The 20,593-nt window shown below is 33.3% G+C and overlaps 1 protein-coding gene across 1 annotated transcript in view; it reads right to left on the minus strand.

The window, feature by feature from the left end:
- The window catches only part of ATF2 (activating transcription factor 2), an 89,958-nt gene that overhangs the window by 44,103 nt on the left and 25,262 nt on the right, over positions 1-20,593 (minus strand). Inside the window, exons 3-5 of the mRNA XM_020288368.2 lie at positions 15,946-16,020; positions 9,652-9,721; positions 310-406 (exon numbers count right to left, since the gene is read on the minus strand). Of these exons, the coding sequence (XP_020143957.2) occupies positions 310-406; positions 9,652-9,721; positions 15,946-15,977 (199 nt within the window). The 5' untranslated portion in view covers positions 15,978-16,020. The remainder of the gene's footprint in view (positions 1-309; positions 407-9,651; positions 9,722-15,945; positions 16,021-20,593) is intronic.

The following is a 20,593-nucleotide window of genomic DNA, read 5'->3' on the forward strand; positions in this document are numbered from 1 at the left end:
TAAATACCACATTAGTTCAATTATCACAGTTAAATGTAAACTTTGTAGATGGCATGAATGTTCCCAGAATTCTAATTAACTTCCACAAAATTGACATTGAAATCTATGTTTGAAAACCACACAAAAAGTGAAATGAATGGTCAGAAGGAAACATGGAAATGTAATGGGTAAAATACATGTTGCCAACATTTACTGTAAATGAAGTCATTGGAATATCACCAGACTATATTATTTACAGAGAATACACAAAAGTTGTGCACATTCCAGGTGAAATATGTATATAAGCTATTAATAAAAGCATATACTAACCAGCCACAATGACACTGTCATTACGTGCTGGACCAAATTTCAGTGTCATCTCATGTTTATGTTTATGGACAGCCAAATGATCCTCGTTGGTAAAACGCTGTGGCAAAAAGTTTTAAAATATAGTTAAGATTTTCAATTTGATCAAATAAGTAAAATGATAAGGAAATTCATTTCCACAACATGTAAAACCTCCATTAACAGTGAAATAGTTTGTAAACTATAAAAGAAACTATTATTGTTAGTATAGATAAGCATACTAGATTTCAGACAATCATTGAGAAATCTATTACCCAAGAATAAGCAATACTGATATATTACTAGGTCACATAACTCATTTGAGAGCATTTAAAAATAAAACCTGAGGCAAAAAAGCTTTATATAAATTTCATTTGGACACTAAAAATAGACCACGATTATTTTTTTTGTAATATGATACTAGGAATATTATGTTTACTCCATGGTACAATTACTTTTGAAGAAAGTACTGTATTTACCTAGACTTGAGGTTACTTACCACTTTTTAAATGAGACTTTTTAATATAAATATTATTCCTAGACAATTAAAAAATAAGATTCTCTATGTTACTGCATAAAAAAGAATGCCTTTATTTTAATTCAATGAAAAATAGCAACCAACACAATAATAAAGCAGTTCATTTTAAAATAAAAATTTTAACAAAGTAGCCAAAATGATTTTATCAGAGTTTTTATAGAAAAAATGAAGCAGAATTAATTTTCAGATAATTTTATTTTAAAAGCTATCCATATTTTTCTACACTTAATTTGGGTAAGTCCTGCATGCCAAAGGTAACATTTATGATTACAATATAATAAATGTATTATACCTCCTGTTTCTGAACATCAACCTTTATGAAGATGCTCATCAAGCAACATTTATAACTGAAAAGAAGGAGCATTTATTTTTTATTTCAGAGCAATAATTTTAAAATTCCAAATTAATAGATCTCAACTCACTCTTTAGTCTACAACCTCACAAATGGGGATGTTCAAATACATATACTTGAATTTGGTTTGCTCAAACCATCAAAATGGATGCTTTCTCTTGTGGTCTCCTCCACTTACCCAATTCATTACATCCTTCCATGCAACTAATAATAGTTTAGGGTGACAGTAAAACAATCTAAAATAAAGAAACTATTTTTCCATTATACTTTTTATTCTAAATTTTTTAAAAATGTATAACACTGAGTACCTATATCATCTTTAGCCTAGACCACTAGCTCTCTGCCTGTAGAAACTAAAGCCTCTCATTTCTGCCCCGGTATGCTCTGCACAATGCCTTGGTTATAGCACAATATTATAGGCAGAGCTCCTACTATGGTCCCCGAAGTTTAATATGTAGTATGCACTTAATAATTGCTAACTGAAAGAATAAGCATATTACAATAAAGAGCTGAATCTTAAAGATCAATCTAAGGAAGGAAAATATCTCACCTCGAACCACAAACTGTTGATCAAGGTGAATTAAGCTTTCATTTAATTTGGCTATATTTTATCACTCAGTGTTTATATTATTTCACACACCAACGGAAAATTAACTATTGTTTAGGAATCTCACTTCACAACATGTCTGTATTCCCATTGAAGTAGAGTGTTTGGATGCAACAGTACTTCCATCACTTGACTTTTTCATTCATTCACTCTTCAGACATTTACTGAGCACCAATTTCAGGCACTGGGACCATAACCCAGGGATTATCTTCCCATTACTTTATTACTGTAACAATCCCTCCCAAATTTGGAGGAATAAGAAGTAGTGGTACTTTTGACAGACTGCTGAATAAGCACATCTATGTGGTATGCTAATATTATTTTATTACTTTTTATACTTTGTATTAGTTTTAAATGTATGTATGTCTTATAGTCCACACTAAAAACACCTTAAAGCAAGATTCATTTTAAGTTCCAAAGAAACTCACAATGTGTCTTTTCCACCGAAGGCAATCATTAAGCATTTGTGAATGAATGCATTTTGGCAAAGGTCCCTGATTTTAAAACTGAAAAGTCAGCAAAACTAATAGGTAAGAACTTGGAAAGTTTTCTCCTACAAATTTTATTCCACCAGTATCCCCTGCTTAGTTTGACCAGAAATATTCCAATCAAAGCACAACTACCTATAGAATGAATAACATTGTGTTATATACAAAATGTATGAAAATGGCACCAAGCTGCATTCTAAAGTTAAAAGGAGTGGCTAGAAGGAACCTAACAAGTATTTATGATCATACAAACATTAAAAGGGGAAATGCAAGGACTATGCATTCATAAACTCACACAGGATGCACAGATCAAATTTACCTAAATGCTACTTTATAAAGGGATTATTGACTGTATAATGGTATTATCTATATACATATAGATAGCAATACTTTCCAATGCAAAGGACAAAATACACTCAAATTGGCACTTGATACCTTGGCAAATTTGACCTTGGTTATCATCTGACAAAATTTATTTGCTTTTAACCAGAAACTTAAAAAGACAGTGTGAAAAGGCAATCTTGTAAAAAGGCAGTCACTAAAAAAGTTTTATATATATGAAAGAAATGTATTCTTTTCTAAACAAATATTTATAAAGTATGTATTACAAACTAAGATAAAAATTTTTGCAGAATCTATGTAAATTGCTTTCCTAGCCAAATTAAAAGGTGTATTCTAAAAATAAATTTTCTAGAAAAATTATAATGGTATTATTAGCAATGCCAGCATACTGAATTCATAAAATTTTTCTTCATAGCAATTCAAAGCACAACCCCAATGCAAATGCTATAAATGAGCACAAAACCAAAAATATTTTGTTAAACAAGAATAAGACCTTGAGCATACAGCTCAATAAACAATGGGAAAAACAGCAAAAAAATATTTTTTGGATAGGTCCCCAGCAGGATAGGTAACCATCTATCTTAAAAGGTTAAAAAGGAAGGGTAACCTGACAGATGGAAGGAAGTGAATCAGTTGCTTCTATAATAAATTAAGTTCTAGTATCTGGGAAATCTGTGATACTAAGGCTTGACCACTCTTACCAGAACCCACTTCCTAAGAAATCAGTCATTCTACATTTAATACATATATTCACATCCATGATATACTGATTATTCCTATTTAACATATTAAATAGGCACAAGTAAGTTTTCAAGCCATCATGCCAATAGCTCTTTTTACTATTTCTTTCACTTGTTAAAGGACTCTATTCAACAGCAGGAAGTTACTGATTCATTCTCACTCTCACACATACACTGTCTCTCTCTCATATACCTTCATTGAGACTTTAGACGAAATATAAAATGTATCTTTATCTCCTCTGTAAAATAGCTTATAACATAAACATTCTACCAAAGAAACAATTTTCAATGAGTGATGCCAAAGCAAAGATATCACTAGTAATATAAAAGAGTACCAATGTTAAATGAATCTTTCACTAAATTATCTCATCTTTACTAAATCCAATAGAACATTAACACAAATGAAATTAACAAAACTCTTTCTGTGGAATTCCTAACAGTTAGGCATATAAGAAAAGATTTAAGGCCAGGAGTGGTGGCTCACGCCTGTAATCCTAGTACTCTGGGAGACCGAGGGAGGCAGGAGGATTGCTTGAGCTCAAGAGTTCGAGCCCAGCCTCAGCAAGAGCAAGACCCCGTCTCTACTACAAATAGAAAGAAATTAGCTAAACAACTAAAAATAGAAAAAATTAACCACGCATGGTGGCGCATGCCTGTAGTCCCAGCTACCTGGGAGGCTGAAGCAGGAGGATCCCTTGAGGACAGGAGTTTGAGGTTGTTGTGAGCTAGCCTGATGCCACTGCACCCTAGCCCAGGCAAGAGAGTGAGACTCTGTCTCAAAAAAAAAAAAAGAAAAAAAAAGAAAGAAAAGATTTAGTAGCAAAAGTCTATAGTTAAAACTCTTAGCATTGATTTCCATTGGTCTCTCTCTGAAGTGGTATTATCAACAAAATACATTTTAAATTGTAAAAAATCTATTTGAAATTTAAATTTAACTAAGTCCATTAAATGTGTTGAAGCTAAAATTCAAACTCAGAATAATGTCACTGTTTACTGGTGACAAAAAATAATTTGTACTACCACAACCAAATTGGTGCTTCTAAAATCAATTATAATTAGAAACTTCAATTTCTTAGGAAATATTATTTCAATCTAAAGAAAGACTAAACTATTTCTGCTCTCAGCAGGATTTAACAAATGGATGATGTTGACATTAAACAGGTTATATTATGGACAGTAATAACTACAAGGTAGTATTATAACACAGAGATTATTTTAAGTATTTTAGGGAACAAATATAGGCCCCAAAAATAATACTCAGAATTGAAGTATTCATGTTTAAAACAGCCACTATTAGCAAGAATTAAACTAAGAATAAGAAATAATTGATTTAGTTTTTAAAAACAACTTGACAAAACATATGAAGAACCTTAGAAATATGTATATATTTTAATCCAATAATTCTAGTTCTAAAACGTATTTTCAGAAACTAATTAGAGATGCATACAAAGGACTACATAGAAGGATACTAACCACAATATTGCTTATAATACTGAAATTAATTTAAAAGTTCACAACAGCAGAATAGGTAAATCAATTAAGGGATATGCTCTAGCTATTGCTAGAATACTACATAGCGATTTAAAAGCATGTTCTCAACACACAAAATGCTCATGATACACAGGTCATCCAAATAAAAAACTGCGCAGTATGGTCCCAATTTTGTTTTAAAAATAAACCTGGTCTGGGCATGGGCTCATGCCTGTAATCCTAGCACACTAGGAGGCTGAGGCAGGAGGATGGCTTGAGGTCAGGAGTTTGAGACCAGTCTCAGCAAGAGCAAGACCCAAAGACCCTACCAAAACCAGAAAACTTAGCCTCTACCCAAAACAGAAAAAATTAGCTGGGCATGGTGGTGCATGCTTGTAGTCCCAGCTACTTGGGAGGTTGCGGCAGGAGGATCCCTAGACCCAAGGACTCTGACGTTGCAATTAGCTATGATGACACCACTGCACTCTACCCAGGGCAACAAAGTTGAGACTCTGTCTCAAAACAAACAAACAAACAAACAAACAAACAAAAACCCCTGGATCCCATCCTCTTAGCTACTTAAGGACCACACTCCTACAATGGTACATCTCTTAGCAGTGCCAAATATGCTGTGATGGTCCCATCTTAAAATGTAAAACAAACAAAAAAGCTCCATCTTCAATCCTACATTGAAGATACCTATTCTCTTTAAGCTACACTCCAAGTAAGAGCTGTCCTATAATGTCTCCATTTCTGGTGCTTTCCCTTTTCTCTATTCAACCTACTCCAATCACACTGTTGTTACTGCTGCTTCACTGAAAGCTACTTTTAACAAGGTCTCTAAATCCAACAGTAAATACTGAATCCTCATTTTATCCTATATTATTCCCCCACTTTGAAATATTTTTTCTACTTGACTTCCAGGACTCAATTTTCCTTATTGGCTGCTGCTTTTTAGCCTCCTCTCATGCTACATTCTCCCTGTTTCTGACTTTTAAACAATGGAATGTTCTAAAGCTTAGTTCTCACCCTTCTTCTCTATCTATACTATTTTGACATAGAAATAAAGCTAAGCAAGTATGGGAATTACAGATAAGACAAAATTTAAGTATTCCCAATCTTGAGAAAATGTAAGTATTATAAATCTTGATAATGTAAAAAATAATAGAATTTATCAGACATCAGGAGATGGGAAAGTGGACATGGAAATAAATGTTAACTTCCTTTAATAGTAGGAAGTCTAAAAAATAATTCTAACTTCTTATCCCAAGAATGGAAAAACAAGCACCAGATATATTCTCCAGCAAACTGGTATTAACTGAGTAGCACCTAAGTGGACACATAGGTACCACAGTAATAGGGTATGGGGCAGGTGGGAGGGGGAGGGGGCGGGTATATATATACATAAGGAGTGAGATGTGCACCATCTGGGGGATGGTCATGCTAGAAACTCAGACTTGTTGGGGGGGGGAGGGCATTTATTGAAACCTTAAAATCTGTACCCCCATAATATGCCGAAATAAAAAAAAAATAATTCTAACTTCTTAATGTTTTTTTCATATATATTTAATGTTAGAGAGGTCTTTTAAGAAACAGTTTCTACATACACATATGTTCTAATGTTTAGCAATTGGTTTTTCTTCTATTTATGTATATTTAATGTAATGATTTTAAAATTAACAACATGTTATGTGTATGATACACAGCATGTGTATGATTAGTAAAGAGTTAATAAAAAAATAACATAAATCATTTTAACTATTTTAAGCAGAAGAAAATCAGGAGAAGGAATTAGGTAAGGGCTTGTTTGAGACTGTGTCTCCAAGAATGATACCTAGAACAACATGGCAAAACTGGTCATTGTCTAAAGGCTGGCTCTAAGAATATATTGTATTAGCTGTAATCCAAGGATTACAAAATCATGTTGTGTCTGTTCAATTCAAACCAACAAAATGGATAATTTGAGTAATATGACTTTTCTCTCCATTTAATTCAGTACCAAATCCAAAACGTTAAAGTAAATCTGATTTATCAGAAGAATAAATTTGGTTGGTGGAACCTAAAGTCATACCTAGAAGTGTAATTGCAAAGGATTCTGAGAATTGTAGTTTTTAGATCTTAATTTTATAGAAAAATGTATATAAAAATATCTCTAAAATATATATGTCTGATCAGTCTATTCCTCCGTACATCCAATTGTTACCACCTACTCCAAACCACCATCCTCTCTCACCTGGACTGCTACTGGTCCCTCATCTCCCTGCTTCCACTCTTACCTCAGCAATAGCTTCTCATTGCTCTGTGAATGAAACCTAAACCCCTTATCCCAGTCTACAAGGCCCTACAGGAAATGTCTTTTGTTCCTGCCTCTCTGACCTCATCTCTTATCAGTCTTCTCATTGATCATTATATGCTATAGCCACACAATAGTTGTCTTCTGTTCTTAAACACGACAAACCTATCCTTTTTCAGGGCCTTACATTTGCTGCACCTTTAGTTGGATTTGCTCCATATTTTCTTCATGTTAAAACATCACCTTAACAGAGCTGCATTCCCTGACCAACCTAATTAAAATAGCATCAACTCTGATAACTCCTACCCTTACGTTGCGCTCAACATTAGATACCACGTAAACTAAAATTAGGAGATACCACCTTATCCTCACCAGAATACTAAAAATTAAAAGACACAATCTTGAAAAAGGAGAACCATAATAGATTGGAGAACTTACCCTAACTGACTGGAATACTAACTGTCAAGCTAGAGTAATCAAGACAGTGTGGTATTGGCATAAAAGTTGACAGACCAATGCATGGAACAGAATACAAAGCCCCAAAACAGATTCACACACACTCACTTGATTTTCATTAAAGGAGACAAAGCAATTTTATGGGGAAAGAAAAATCTTTTCAACAAATGGTGCTGGAATATCTGAAAAACCACATCAAAAAAAAGTTAACCTCCACCCCTACTTCACGACACAACACAAAAATTAATTCAAGATGGAAGAGACCTAAATGAAAAAAGCCAAGCTTTTAGAGTAAAACAAAGGAGAATATCTTTGTGACCTAAGGTAGGCAAAAGTTTCTTAGACAAGTCACAGAAAGCAACAATCAAAAAAGAGGAAAAATTAATACATTAGGCTTCATTAAAATTAGACCAATTCATCAAAAGATGTTATGAAAACAAAGATGCAAACCACAGACCTGAAAAAAAAATTTGACAGAAGATGGTATCCAGTATAAATAAAGAATTCCTACAACTCAATAGTTAAAAGACAACACAAATTTTAAAAGTCGGCAAAAGTTTTGAAAAGATACTTCATCAAAAGTAAGGTATACAAATGGCCAATGAACATATGAGCTCATCATGTTATTAGTCATCAAAGAAATGCAAATTAAAACCACAATGAGATATCAGTCTACCCACATGAGGATGGCTAAAATCTAAAAAACCGACAACATCAAGTGTTGAAAAGGATATGGCACAATAAGACCTCTCACACATTGTTGGTGGGAATGTAAAGTGGTATAACCATTTTGGAAAGCAGTTTGGCAATTTCCTAAAAAGTTAAACATATATCTATCATATAATTTTATCATTATAATGGTAGTATTAACGCAAGAGAAATGAAAGCATGTATCCATACAGAGACTTGTATATGAATATTCACACCAGCTTTTTAAAATAGTAACTAAAAGCTGGAAATAGGCCAAATATCCATGAATAGGTAAACAGATAAACTGTAGAATAATGAAATATTACTACTCAAGGAAAAGGAATTAACTAATAGTCACATAACACAGAGAAATCATAAATTATGATGAATGAAAAAAATCCAGACAAATGTACATTCTATATGATTTCATTCATGTAAAATTCTGGAAAATGAAATAAATCTACAGTGACAGAAAGCAGATCAGTAGTTGACAAGGGTAGAAGGGGTGAGAAGGATTACAAATAGGCATGAAGAAACTTTTTGGGCAACATTCTTCACTAATTTGAAAGTTGTGATGATTTTATGAGTATATACATATGTTAAAACTTATCAAATGGTACACAAAGTATATGCAGCTTTAAGAATATAAACCAAAGAAAATAAATGAGAACCAATGATCAACCAATAAAAGCCAATAATGCTTACTTATGATTTATAGTTTATATATTGAAGTACTTTGTAACTTCACTACACATTACATTTATTCTTTCATTCTTCTTTAGTGTCCAGTTATTGTAAGATTAGAAAACAGCAATAGATTAATAATTTAATGGCCTGTTATAAAATAATAAAATATTATTATCTCAAACTAAAATATTTTTGAAATTGCTTCCATACATGCTCCATATTAAAGATGTTAGCTTAAGAACATTAATACATTAGTGATACTGTCAGAGGTAAATATCAGTTAATTTCATAAGAGTTGAGTAAGATAATTCTCATAAGACAATGTATATCTGAATTTCCACTAGGCAGCTTATCAGTGATTTTTCAACCAATAAAAGTCAAATTAATACACTTTTAAATCCTGGATTTTTGTCCAGGCTTCCATCTTTCCATTACAAGATAAAACTATTCCCCCCATATTACATTGTATTTTCTAAAACTCAGATATGCTACTGAGGAAAAAGAAGAATTTCTTTTCTAAAAGTTTTCTGGGTTTCTTTTCCATCCTAACTCGAAAATTTTATAAAACATAATAAGAAAATCCTTTTAATGATAATATATTCAGTCATTAGTGTTGTAATAAGTGGGAATATATAAAAATGATTTAAAATAATTTTTATGTTACCTGGCCACATCCAGGCGCAGTGCACAGAAAGGGTTTGTCATCACTCATATTCCACAGGTCCTTGTATTGCCTATAATCAAACATGAAGAGATGGCTAAACACTTCACAGTATATATTTTTAAGTAAGGAATAATTTAATCTCAACATTTGACTTTCACTAAACTTATTAACTTTTCTGTTTGAACGTGAAATAAAACACCTGCTGACATTTTAACTATCTTCCACTTTCTTATGAATACACAAATACATGTAACATGCAGATCTTGCACTATAGAAAAAAGGTTAGGAACACTGCTCTATCAGGTTAACTCCTGCTCAACAGTGTAAAAGCACTTATGGTGAAATGAATAAATTTTCATTCATTCAAAAAAATTAAATGAGCAAATACTATGCAGTCTTTCAAGGATCATACTATATAAACATAAAATATATAGGCTTTTGTGTGAGGTTTTATGTTTGTCTGGTAGGAGTTAGGCTGTGTTTATTGTTTGCTGAAGCTAAAACACCCTCTATCGTGTCCTTGTTTTTATTTCTCCTGTCTTTGGGTTTCCTTACAGACTTCTTAAATGAGGTCTGAGCTTTGAGCTACACTGCACTGTTATCATACAGGAGCCTGACTGATATGGTTATGAGGTTAGGTTTCAGTGTTTTAGTGAACCTGTGTCCCTGGGCTCTGGGCTGTGAGCTTTACAAGTTCTTCTCAGCTTTACATCCCGTCCCCCTTCTTCCTTTTCCTGCTGGAAGCTAGATTTTTTTTTTCTCTTACAGTCTTCACCCTGAGATCCTAGCGGGGACCCTGTAACTAAAACAAAGGCAAGTATGTCTATTCCCACTCCCCTTATGACTGGGCTACAGGATTTTTAACTTAAGCTAGCCTATAATGAGCCTCTGGCAATTGGTCAATTATATAATAGTTTAAGTATTCCTAACTCTACTGGCTCCATCAGCAGGCTTCTGCTTCTGGTAAACTAGTGATTCTCGGTATCTGCCTTAGCCTCTACCTTTCAGAGTAATGAATTTCCCTGTGACCTCAATTCTCTGACGGATCTAAGAAGAGTTGATGATTTTCAGCTTTTTTCTTGTTGTTAAGACAGGAGTGATGACTTTAAAGCTCTTTATGTGTTGGAGCAGAAACCAGAATGTTTCCTCAAGTGTCATTCTTACACCTACGAGTGTAATATCAAGTTGTCCATAGGCTATTTGACAATTATAGCAATAAAACTTTAGATAAAGCAAGAAAAATTTGTTCACACATTTTACAAATTCTTAATTCTATACATAAGGTTGACTATGACTTCCAGGAAATCTTTTATATTCTCAGTGATCACTATGTACATGCTTAAAACTTTAAACTGTGACTGTGAACCAGCATGAGTTTCCTAAAAACAAGATATATGAAACCTTTGACGAAATTTTGATACATTAGGAGGAAACAACATAAAATATTGTCAAGGGCTTTGAACTTGTACTCAGAAGATTAAGTTATACCACTAACAAAGGGGTTGGAAGTAAGATTTAGAAAGAGATTAGAGTTAGAGATAGAGATTTTGTTATGTAAATATTATCTCTTTTACTGGGAAGAGAGATCACCTTCCTCTGGGACCTATTTCTCTTTTATTTTTGTACCTCCCTTTGAGTTATCCATAGTGCTTCCAACATAGGAAAAGGTGTAACTTTAAGAAGGAATTTAAGAGTTTGCTTTTTGGCCAGGCACGGTGGCTCATGCTTGTGATCCTAGCACTTTGGGAGGATGAGATGGGAGGATCACTTGAGGTCAGTAGTTCCAGACCAGCTTGTTCCTTGAATCTGAATGGATTTATAACTACTTCAACTAATAGGGCACTGTGGAAATGACACAAGGCTAGGTCAGAAGTCTTATAGTCTCTGCCTTGGCCATCTGGAACTTGCTTGCTCCTAATATACTACTGGTCAGGATGCTCTATCCCAGAACTCAACCACTATGATGTGAGACGATTCATTCACATTTCCCCATCTGATCACGCATTGATCAAAAAGTAGAGACAAGCCATCCCATTGTGTCCTGTTTAAATTCTTGACCTACAGAATCTGTGAGCACTATAAACTATTTTATAGCTAAGTTTGGAACATTCCCTCATGATGTTTGCTATTTACCTGAGAAACATATTATCCTTCCAATGCTTCTTAAATTTTTATAAACCAAGGCATACTGGTATACAAATCTATAAATATAAGCAAAAGTATTCTACAAGATTGGCTGTGACTGACCACTAACGAAATTTATTTAAATAGAAAATGAGTGAGGAAGCCAGGCATGGTGGCTCATGCCTGTAATCCTAGCACTCTGGGAGGCCAAGGTGGGAGGATCACTCGAGCTCAGGAGCTGGAGACCAGCCTGAGCAAGAGAAAAATAGAAAAAAATTAGACGGGTGTGGTGGCACAGGTCTGTAGTCTCAGCTACTCAGGAGGCTAAGGCAGAAGGATCACTTGAGCTCAGGAGTTTCAGGTTGCTGTAAGCTAGGCTGATGCCACGGCACTCTAGCCCAGGCAATAAAGCGAGACACTGTCTCGAAAAATAAAAACAAACAAACAAACAAACAAAAAACAAAGAGAAAAAGAAAATGAGTGAGAAGGACACTATGGCCTAGCAGTTCTCATTCTTAAAAATTTAGAACCCCTAAAGAACTTTTTCATTTATGTTATTATCAATATCGATCAATTAGAAATAAAACTAAGAAATTCTAAAAATATCAGTTTATTAATTTCTTTAAAAATAACAATGAATTCATTGCATGTTAATATGTATAACATATTTTTATGAAAACTAAATGTATTTTCAAAACAAAAAATTTAGTAAGAAAGAGAGGCATTATTTCATACTTTTTGCAAATCTTTTATTGTCTGGCTTAACACAACAAGACAGTTGGATTCTTATATTTGCTTCTTGTATTCAACCTGTTGCGATATTACTGCCATGTCTCCTCTAGAAAACTCCATGTCTGCTGTGACAAAATGACAGTAAAAAAGGCAAATAATATCTCAGTATTATTATTAAAATGTTTTTGACTTCACAGACTCCTTAAAAAATCTCTAGGACCCTTAAGGGTCCTTGGACCATCATGAGAATTGCTGATATAGGCATACCTCATTTTATTACAATTTACAGATACTGGATAGTCTTTTAAAAATACACCTAATTTTTTAGACACCCATTATCAATTTAAGAAAGTATTCTCCTATTTCCAATTTCCTAAGAGTTTTAATCATAAGTAGATATGGAACTTATCAAATGTTTTTTCTGTATCTCTTGAAATGATTACTGTTTCTTCTTTTATTGTTTTTATATGGTAAATCACAATGAATGATTTTATTGATAAACCACCAACAATTTCTACTTGCTAATCTTTTAAGATTTTTAAATCTATCTATGTTCATGAGAGATAACCTTGCCAGGTATCAAGGTTATGATGGCTTTATAAGAAGAATTGGGTCTTATTAATTCTTTTCTATTCTCTGGAAGAATCTGTGTAAGATAGATACTAATCCTTTCTTAAATATTGGAAGAATTCGCCAATGAAGCTATCTGAGTCTGGGGTGTTCTCTGTGGAGAAGTTTTAAGTCATGAATTCAGTATCCTTAAATAAACCAAAATTCTTGTAGAATTCTGTCCTCCAGAAACTTGCTCATCACATCTATACTTTAATATTGTATTGGTATAGTTATTCATAACACCCTCTTACTTTTTTCTTGTCTACTATATCTGAGGTCATGTCTCCTTTAAAATTCCTAATATCATTAACTTTCTCTTTTTCTTTAATCAGTCTAAAGGGTTTATTGCTAATTTTAAATCTTTTGCTTCATTTACTCATTTGTACTCTTGCTTTCTATTTCACTAATTCTACTTATAACACTAAAAACAAATACCTAGGAATAAATTTAATGAAAAATGTACACCATACATTAAAAAAAAACCACCTACAAAACATTTTCCAAAGAAATTAAGAAGGACTAAATAAATGGAGGATGTGACATGTTCATGCATTGGAGGACTTGATGTTAATAAGACAACTACTCTGCCCAAATCAATCTATTAAAATACAATTCCAACCAAAATCCCAGCAGGTTTTATGTGTATGTCGAAGTTGATTCTAAAATTTACAAGGAAACGCAAAAGTAAGGCAATCCTGAAGAACAGTAATCAAGCTAAAGGACTTATGAGACATCAAGACTTATTATAAAACTAAAATAATTAAGATAGTATGGTATCAGTCCAATGAGAAATATTTAAATCAATGGAAAATGAAGTATAAAAATGGAAACATACATAAGGACACCCGATTTGTATAAAGGCTCAACTGCAGTTCAGTGGGGAAAGGATGGTCTTTTCAATCCCTGGTTCTAGAAATTTTATAGAGCAACAGTATTCAACTCAACTAGTAACTGTGTGATATTCCCTTTACACAACAGTAGCTTATCAACCCTTTAGATCAATGTTTCCCAAAGCATATTATACTGTGGGCTTCATTTTTGCAGGACTTTCCAGAGCCTTAATGCTACATCAATTTAAGTATTCATAAGTTAAAAAAAAATGACCCTTGACTGCTATATCATGACATACTAAAAATATAAGTCACAGTAGATTATAGATCTAAATGTGAAAGGCAAAGAAAAAATTTCTAGAAGAAAAACTAGGAAACAATCTTTCTGATTTTGGAGTAGGCAAAGGTTTCTTAAAAAGGCAATGTTCACACAAGAAAAGATTGATAAAACAGATTTTACTCCACATAGTGCATTTTATTCTATGTAAATTATACTTCAATAAAAAGCAAAAAGTAAAAACCAAAATAGTATATCTAACCAAATACTAAGAAATAAGACAAAAATTATATAGACAACTTTACCCAGATACTGTGTGTTCCAGGACAACTTAAGAGAAGCTTTGATTTGAAAAGGACACATACTATAGAAAACAGTAAAAAAATGAAAGAATATGTACATCCTCTGTATCCATGGATTCTACATCAATGGAGTCAATGAACCTTGGCTCAAAAATATTCAAAAACAAAACAAAACACCACTGCACCTATACCGAACATATGTAGGCTTTTTTCCTTGTCATTATGACCTAAACAGTACAGTATAACAACCATTTAGACATAGCATTTACATTATTTTAGGTATTATAAGTAATCTAGAGATGATTTAAAGTATATGGAAGGATGTGCATAGGTTATATGCAAATACTACACCATTTTGTATCAGGGACTGGAGCATCCACAGATTTTGGTATTTGTGGTAGGTCCTAGAACCAATCCCCCATAGATACGAAGCATAAAGTGTATATTTAAAAATGACTGAACTTCACAGGATTCCAAGTATAGGTGGAGCGAGAGATTTAAGGCATCACACCATCATAAAGTCCAAAAGTCACAAGTCAAACCATTGGAAGCTAGAGATTGTCTATACATAGAAAAATCCACAGGACAAATGACCTGATCTCTTCAACAAGTAAATGTCATGGGGAAAAAAAGAAGAGCAAAGGAGGTACTGCTTTAGATGAAAAAAGGATATATATATATTTTTAATTTCTAAATGTTCTACATAAGGACCTTTTTGGATCCTGATCTAAATAAAACAATTACAAAAAGACATTTTAGAGTAAAGATTATTTTCCTACTTTTTAATTTCAACTTAAAGTTCCCAATTATTCCTTCCATCAACTTGTTTTTGTTTTCTTACTGCTTTCTTTCTAGAAATTATATATAGTAAATACATTTGATTCAACTAGTAATTCTGTAACATTGTTCCTTTTTCAACATTAGCTTGTTAACCCTTCAGAACAATGTTTCCCAAAAGATGTCGATAGAGATGTCAGTAGGTACTATATCGAATAAGGTATGTAGCCAAACAAACTTGGGAAATGCTGAAGTATACTTTTCTTTGCAGGGCTTTTCAGGGCTTTCAAATGTTCAAGTGGAGTGACTAGAGGAGCACCTAGATTATGGCATTTTTGCCACAGCTATTTGCTATTTGAATATGCTTTCGCAGAACATCTCATGGGACTAGTAGTATTTTGAATTCATTTTAGAAGAAATCAAAACCTTAAAACACATTTATATCTGTGATAGTTAAGTACATGTTGATGCTCTTAGTCTGATAATTTAAAAACACAATAGGAGTATCAGCTAAACTACATACTAAATGATTCTTACTTATCAAAAAACCTAAATATTTATTAATAGAAACAACCTATGAAAATGTTTATAACCTAAAATATAAAAAAATAGCTAAAAATACCAAATATGGCACACATACCTGGCAGAATTCACATGTAACTTGAATTTCATAAGTTGGACAACTTATCACATCCTCTTTCTCATGGCAAGGATACTAAAAAACAAAGTGGTTTCACACTGTTAAAGATAGTTTTGAAACACTCCTTGAAACACCAGTAGAAAATAAAAGTGCTCAAATTACTCTCTGTAGCACTAATGTCATCCAAAAACCTAGTCACTATTAAGACTTTTCATAATAGAGTACTGCTCTTGAAATATGAACACACAAACACATAAATGCCTTAAACATAGGATTAATATATCCAACTCTACCAAAAGGTTTAAAAGAGTAAGAAACATTCAATTCAGCCCTTAGGGATGCGGTGGAAGCACAGCCATTAAATGAGTACAAATACTTACTTCTGAACTTGGATGAGAAAGATGTGACTTAATATTTCTATTCAGAGTTTAAAAAAGTTTTAAATGTACTCAGTAGACATCAGCTTCTCAGCCTAATTCATCAAAACTTATTTGTCCCACGATATAGTTGATTTATATAAGCAACTCCCTGTTCCCTAACTTTACAATTTGCTTATTTGGTATTAGCTTAAGGTACATACAACACACTGAAACTACCCAGGTCAGTGGCCCATTTTTAAACTCTGCCAATACTTCACCTTCTATTCACTGAAACCTTGTCTAGTGGTAAACAAGAGTAACTAGATGCTTATACAAATAAGCCAATGGCACATAGAAACAATTACATATTTCATAATTTTGTTTATAAATGTGGTTTCAAGAATATGTTTGCTCAGAAAAATTGTATAATTCTTGTGAGGAAACGTGAAACTAGCCACAGTTCTGAGTCCTGGAGTAAAGTTCAATCTGGTAGAGAAGATAGAAAGAGGAAAGTGTCTTCCCTGCCCCAGGCAAAATTTGTATCTGGTAGGGTTCAATTTCTCCATTTACATTCAACCTTACTTACTGCCTGTGGGGACAGGGAAAAGAACACTAGAACAATCCAAAGTAAATCTACAATAGTCACATTTCTGTCATTACAAGTAGAACGTCAGCTGCATGAGAGAGGTTAACTACCTAAAGCAGTGACTCATTCAGTTTCACACAAAATTCATTTAAACATAAAACGTATGGAGCCACAAAGATGAAAAAACCAATTCCTGCTCTTGAGACTCAACTTTTAGTCTAGCAGAAGAAAGAGGAATACAGAAGTACAATCTCAATTAATTGGGTAGGAATAAGAACTAAAATACTACAAGGATATAGATTTTAAGGACCAATCTGATAGTTACAGAAAAGCTTTCAGAGGGAGTTAACCCTTGATACCTTCCTTTCTCATCTCTTCTCTCCCATCACTACACTGGCCCCACACCCTACAAAACAAGTTCCTTACCTACACAACCGCCTATTTCCTAAAAAAACAGTAAAAATTCCCATTCCCTTATTACCATTTCCTACTAACTAGCTGAGGTAAATATTAACTGTAACTATTAACAGTTCAAGCACCCAGAGACATAAATGATAGCAATTCCTCTGGGAGGCTTAAATGCTACCTTTTTGTTGTTAATCTAATTAAATCTCAAACCTCTAAATCTAGGCTTATCTCCCTTTTACAGCAAGGCTGGAAATATGCTCACAACAGAAGCCTGAAAGGAGACTTTGTTAAACTATAAATCGTTGGAGAAATCAATGATTGCAGATTGAGAATTGCTAACATACCACACTCCTCTGTGGCAAGCCTCTCTACAACCTACTCTAGTAGGAAATTACTGTCATAAAAAGTACCTAGGAGACTTCTAGACAAAATTTTTTAAACGTCAGCTTCCTTGGTTTCTCTTAACTCTTCTTCTCATATTCTTTTATCTTCCATTTCTTCAGTTTCTATTTTGTGCTTGACACTAGCACTTCTTGCTAGATGCTGAGGATGTAGTGGTGAATTAAGATAGATACCTGCCTTCATAGAGCTTCCAAGATAGTAATGGAGTATAAACTAACTAATCAAGCATCCAACTCAAACCTCCTTTCCCCTGCAATCCCAAATTAAGATTAAAAACTATCACTGAATGCTATAAAGACAAATTTGATTATCTATCTGGTATGTCTTAATAGATAAAACCTTTTAGGGGTTATATCTATATCTTGAATGATATAGTCAGAGCTACCCTTTCTTTTGAACCTCACCTCCTGCTAAGTGCTACTTCTAATATACCACGATCCATTTAACAATATTAGAGTGCCAGTTATCCTATGAAAATGACTCTCAATTTGCGTTCTTTTGGCTCTATCTAAAATATACCCTCTCCCAATTGCTTGAGTCCAGAAGTTTCAAGCTGCAGTGAGCTATGATCATGCCACTGCACTTCCAGCCTGAGTGACAATGAAACTCCATCCTAAAATCATAAATATAACGTCCCAGATGAATGTCTGCCTTCTTTGATATTATATTGTCAGGCCCAGTTCATATAACATTTTCTTTGTGATACCTTCCCATAACCCAAATTAAAAATGTCTCTTACTAAGCTTTCTGTGTTGTTTATGCTTTGCTTATAGCACTCACATTATGTTCTATAATATAGTCTATAATATAATCTGTGTGATTCTCCCACCCCATCCTATTGCCTACTACTTCTTGAAGAATCACAAAATAGCAAAAGGAATATGAGCTGTTGAGTCAGAATTGGCTTCAAAGCCTGGTTTTGCCACTCAGAAGATAAGCAACTTTGTGCAAGGTTTTAAAATATTTTGAGCTTCAGTTTCCCCAACTATAAAATAGATGTAATAGCATGTACCTCACAGTTGCTGTAAGCATTAAAAAATAGTATATGTAAAGTGCTTAGTATAATACTTGGCACATGAGTACCTGATAAAATGGCAGCTGCAATTCTATTAGTATTATTATTATTAACATTGTAAGGCTGTTCTATTCATACTCACATCTGCATAGTATCTTACTTGCCAATAGCAAGCACGGAGTGAATGCTGAATTAATCCCAAAGAAACTATAATTTGTAAAATGTATAGGTACACATTAACTTCTTACAGAAGTAAAAACTCTACACCCTATCAGAAAGGCTGCCAACTTCTATGCCAAGATTTTTTAAAGAAATGAACAATATTAAACACCTCTACCTTTTTAATTAGGAAAAGTACAAACAGGTGATTTTTATTTTTAAGAAATTTTTGTTTGAGAGTCTCACTATGTTACTCATGCTGGATTCAAACTCTTGGGCTCAAGGGATCCTCCTGCCTCAGCCTCCCAAGTAGCTGGAACTACAGGTCCCCTATCATGCCCTGGCAAACAGATTATTTTTATTAAAGAGACAGACAACTAATTTTGGGTAACTTAAGGTTCAAATATTATGAAGGATCTAAAACAAGATTTTCCCATTTGTTAGCAAATTGTAAATATTTCCATTCCAATTCTTCACTAATGATGAAGACAGAGGTGCCTAGTACTGGTATAAAATATCAGAGATTAGCTACAACAGGTATCAGTAAGATACTAAGACTACACTAAGACTTCTTAATGTTTACAAGGTGCAGAGGCCCTGTTATGTGAGGTAGAGAAGAGAACACTAATCCTATAGATACTAAAAATGTAAATGCTGTTCGTATAGAAGCAGTACCTGGAGAAACATGGTGATATTTTAAAAAGCATAGCTCATATCTGATAGTGCACTGTTTTCAGAGCCTTAGCTTTTACTCTAACCACTGTGAAGTCTGGCAAATAAGAATAACAGTATCTACACTACAGAGTTATTTTGAGAGTAAAATATCATATAAAAAAGCTCAATGACTTGCTTATAGTAAGCACTCAAATGGCAGCTGCTATTATTTTTAAAACACGAATAATCTGTACTAGAGATGGCTCAGATGATAAAAGTAAAATTATTACAGGTTTCTGATTTCTCATTATCAGTATTTAACAGAGGCTCTTAATCCCCACACTATCAATAACTCAGCAAGACAGTACTTCATTCAAAGTTTCAGACAACTGAAAATATACAGTAATATAATTTCAAATAAAGATTTCACAGCTATTATGAGTAATAATCATTCCATTTGAACACTCTAACATTTTTCTAAGTGATTTATATATACTGTATACTTGCTCCTCTAAAAACTTCATGAGGTATGCCTTATTATTCCCATTTTACTGATGTAGAAACCGGTTCAGGTTACATGAAGTCTTATAATCTGACCTGAACAGAGCTAGAGCTACACTATCTTAAATTAATACTACCATTAAAGTAAATTTCTGAAATATAATTATTCATGAACATAAAGTAAAATGAAGGTTAAAGCAAAATGCCCACAATAAGCTAAAATTAAAGTGGCACAAAATAATATAATCCCCTCATTTGAGAAGAGCTACAAAATGCAACAGAAAATCAGGAATAAATCTATTTAAGAAAGAAGTGATCTTTAATTTCAAAAGTAACTATGAAGTAATCACTGCTGCAAAGACACACCACAATAAAATGTCTTAGTCCTGGAATGTTTAAAATGCCTTGTGGGCTATAATCATATTAGCTAGACTAAAATGCTGATGATTAAAAGTCCCAAATCAGATTGCATCTTGCTATGCTCTCACTTTAGTTAGAACTAAATACTTAAGTGTGTAAAGAATCTGTCTTGAAAACTACTGATACTACAACATGGAAGAATCT

Source organism: Microcebus murinus, chromosome 8, assembly GCF_040939455.1.
Source record: "Microcebus murinus isolate Inina chromosome 8, M.murinus_Inina_mat1.0, whole genome shotgun sequence".
Classification (NCBI taxonomy): domain Eukaryota; kingdom Metazoa; phylum Chordata; class Mammalia; order Primates; family Cheirogaleidae; genus Microcebus; species Microcebus murinus.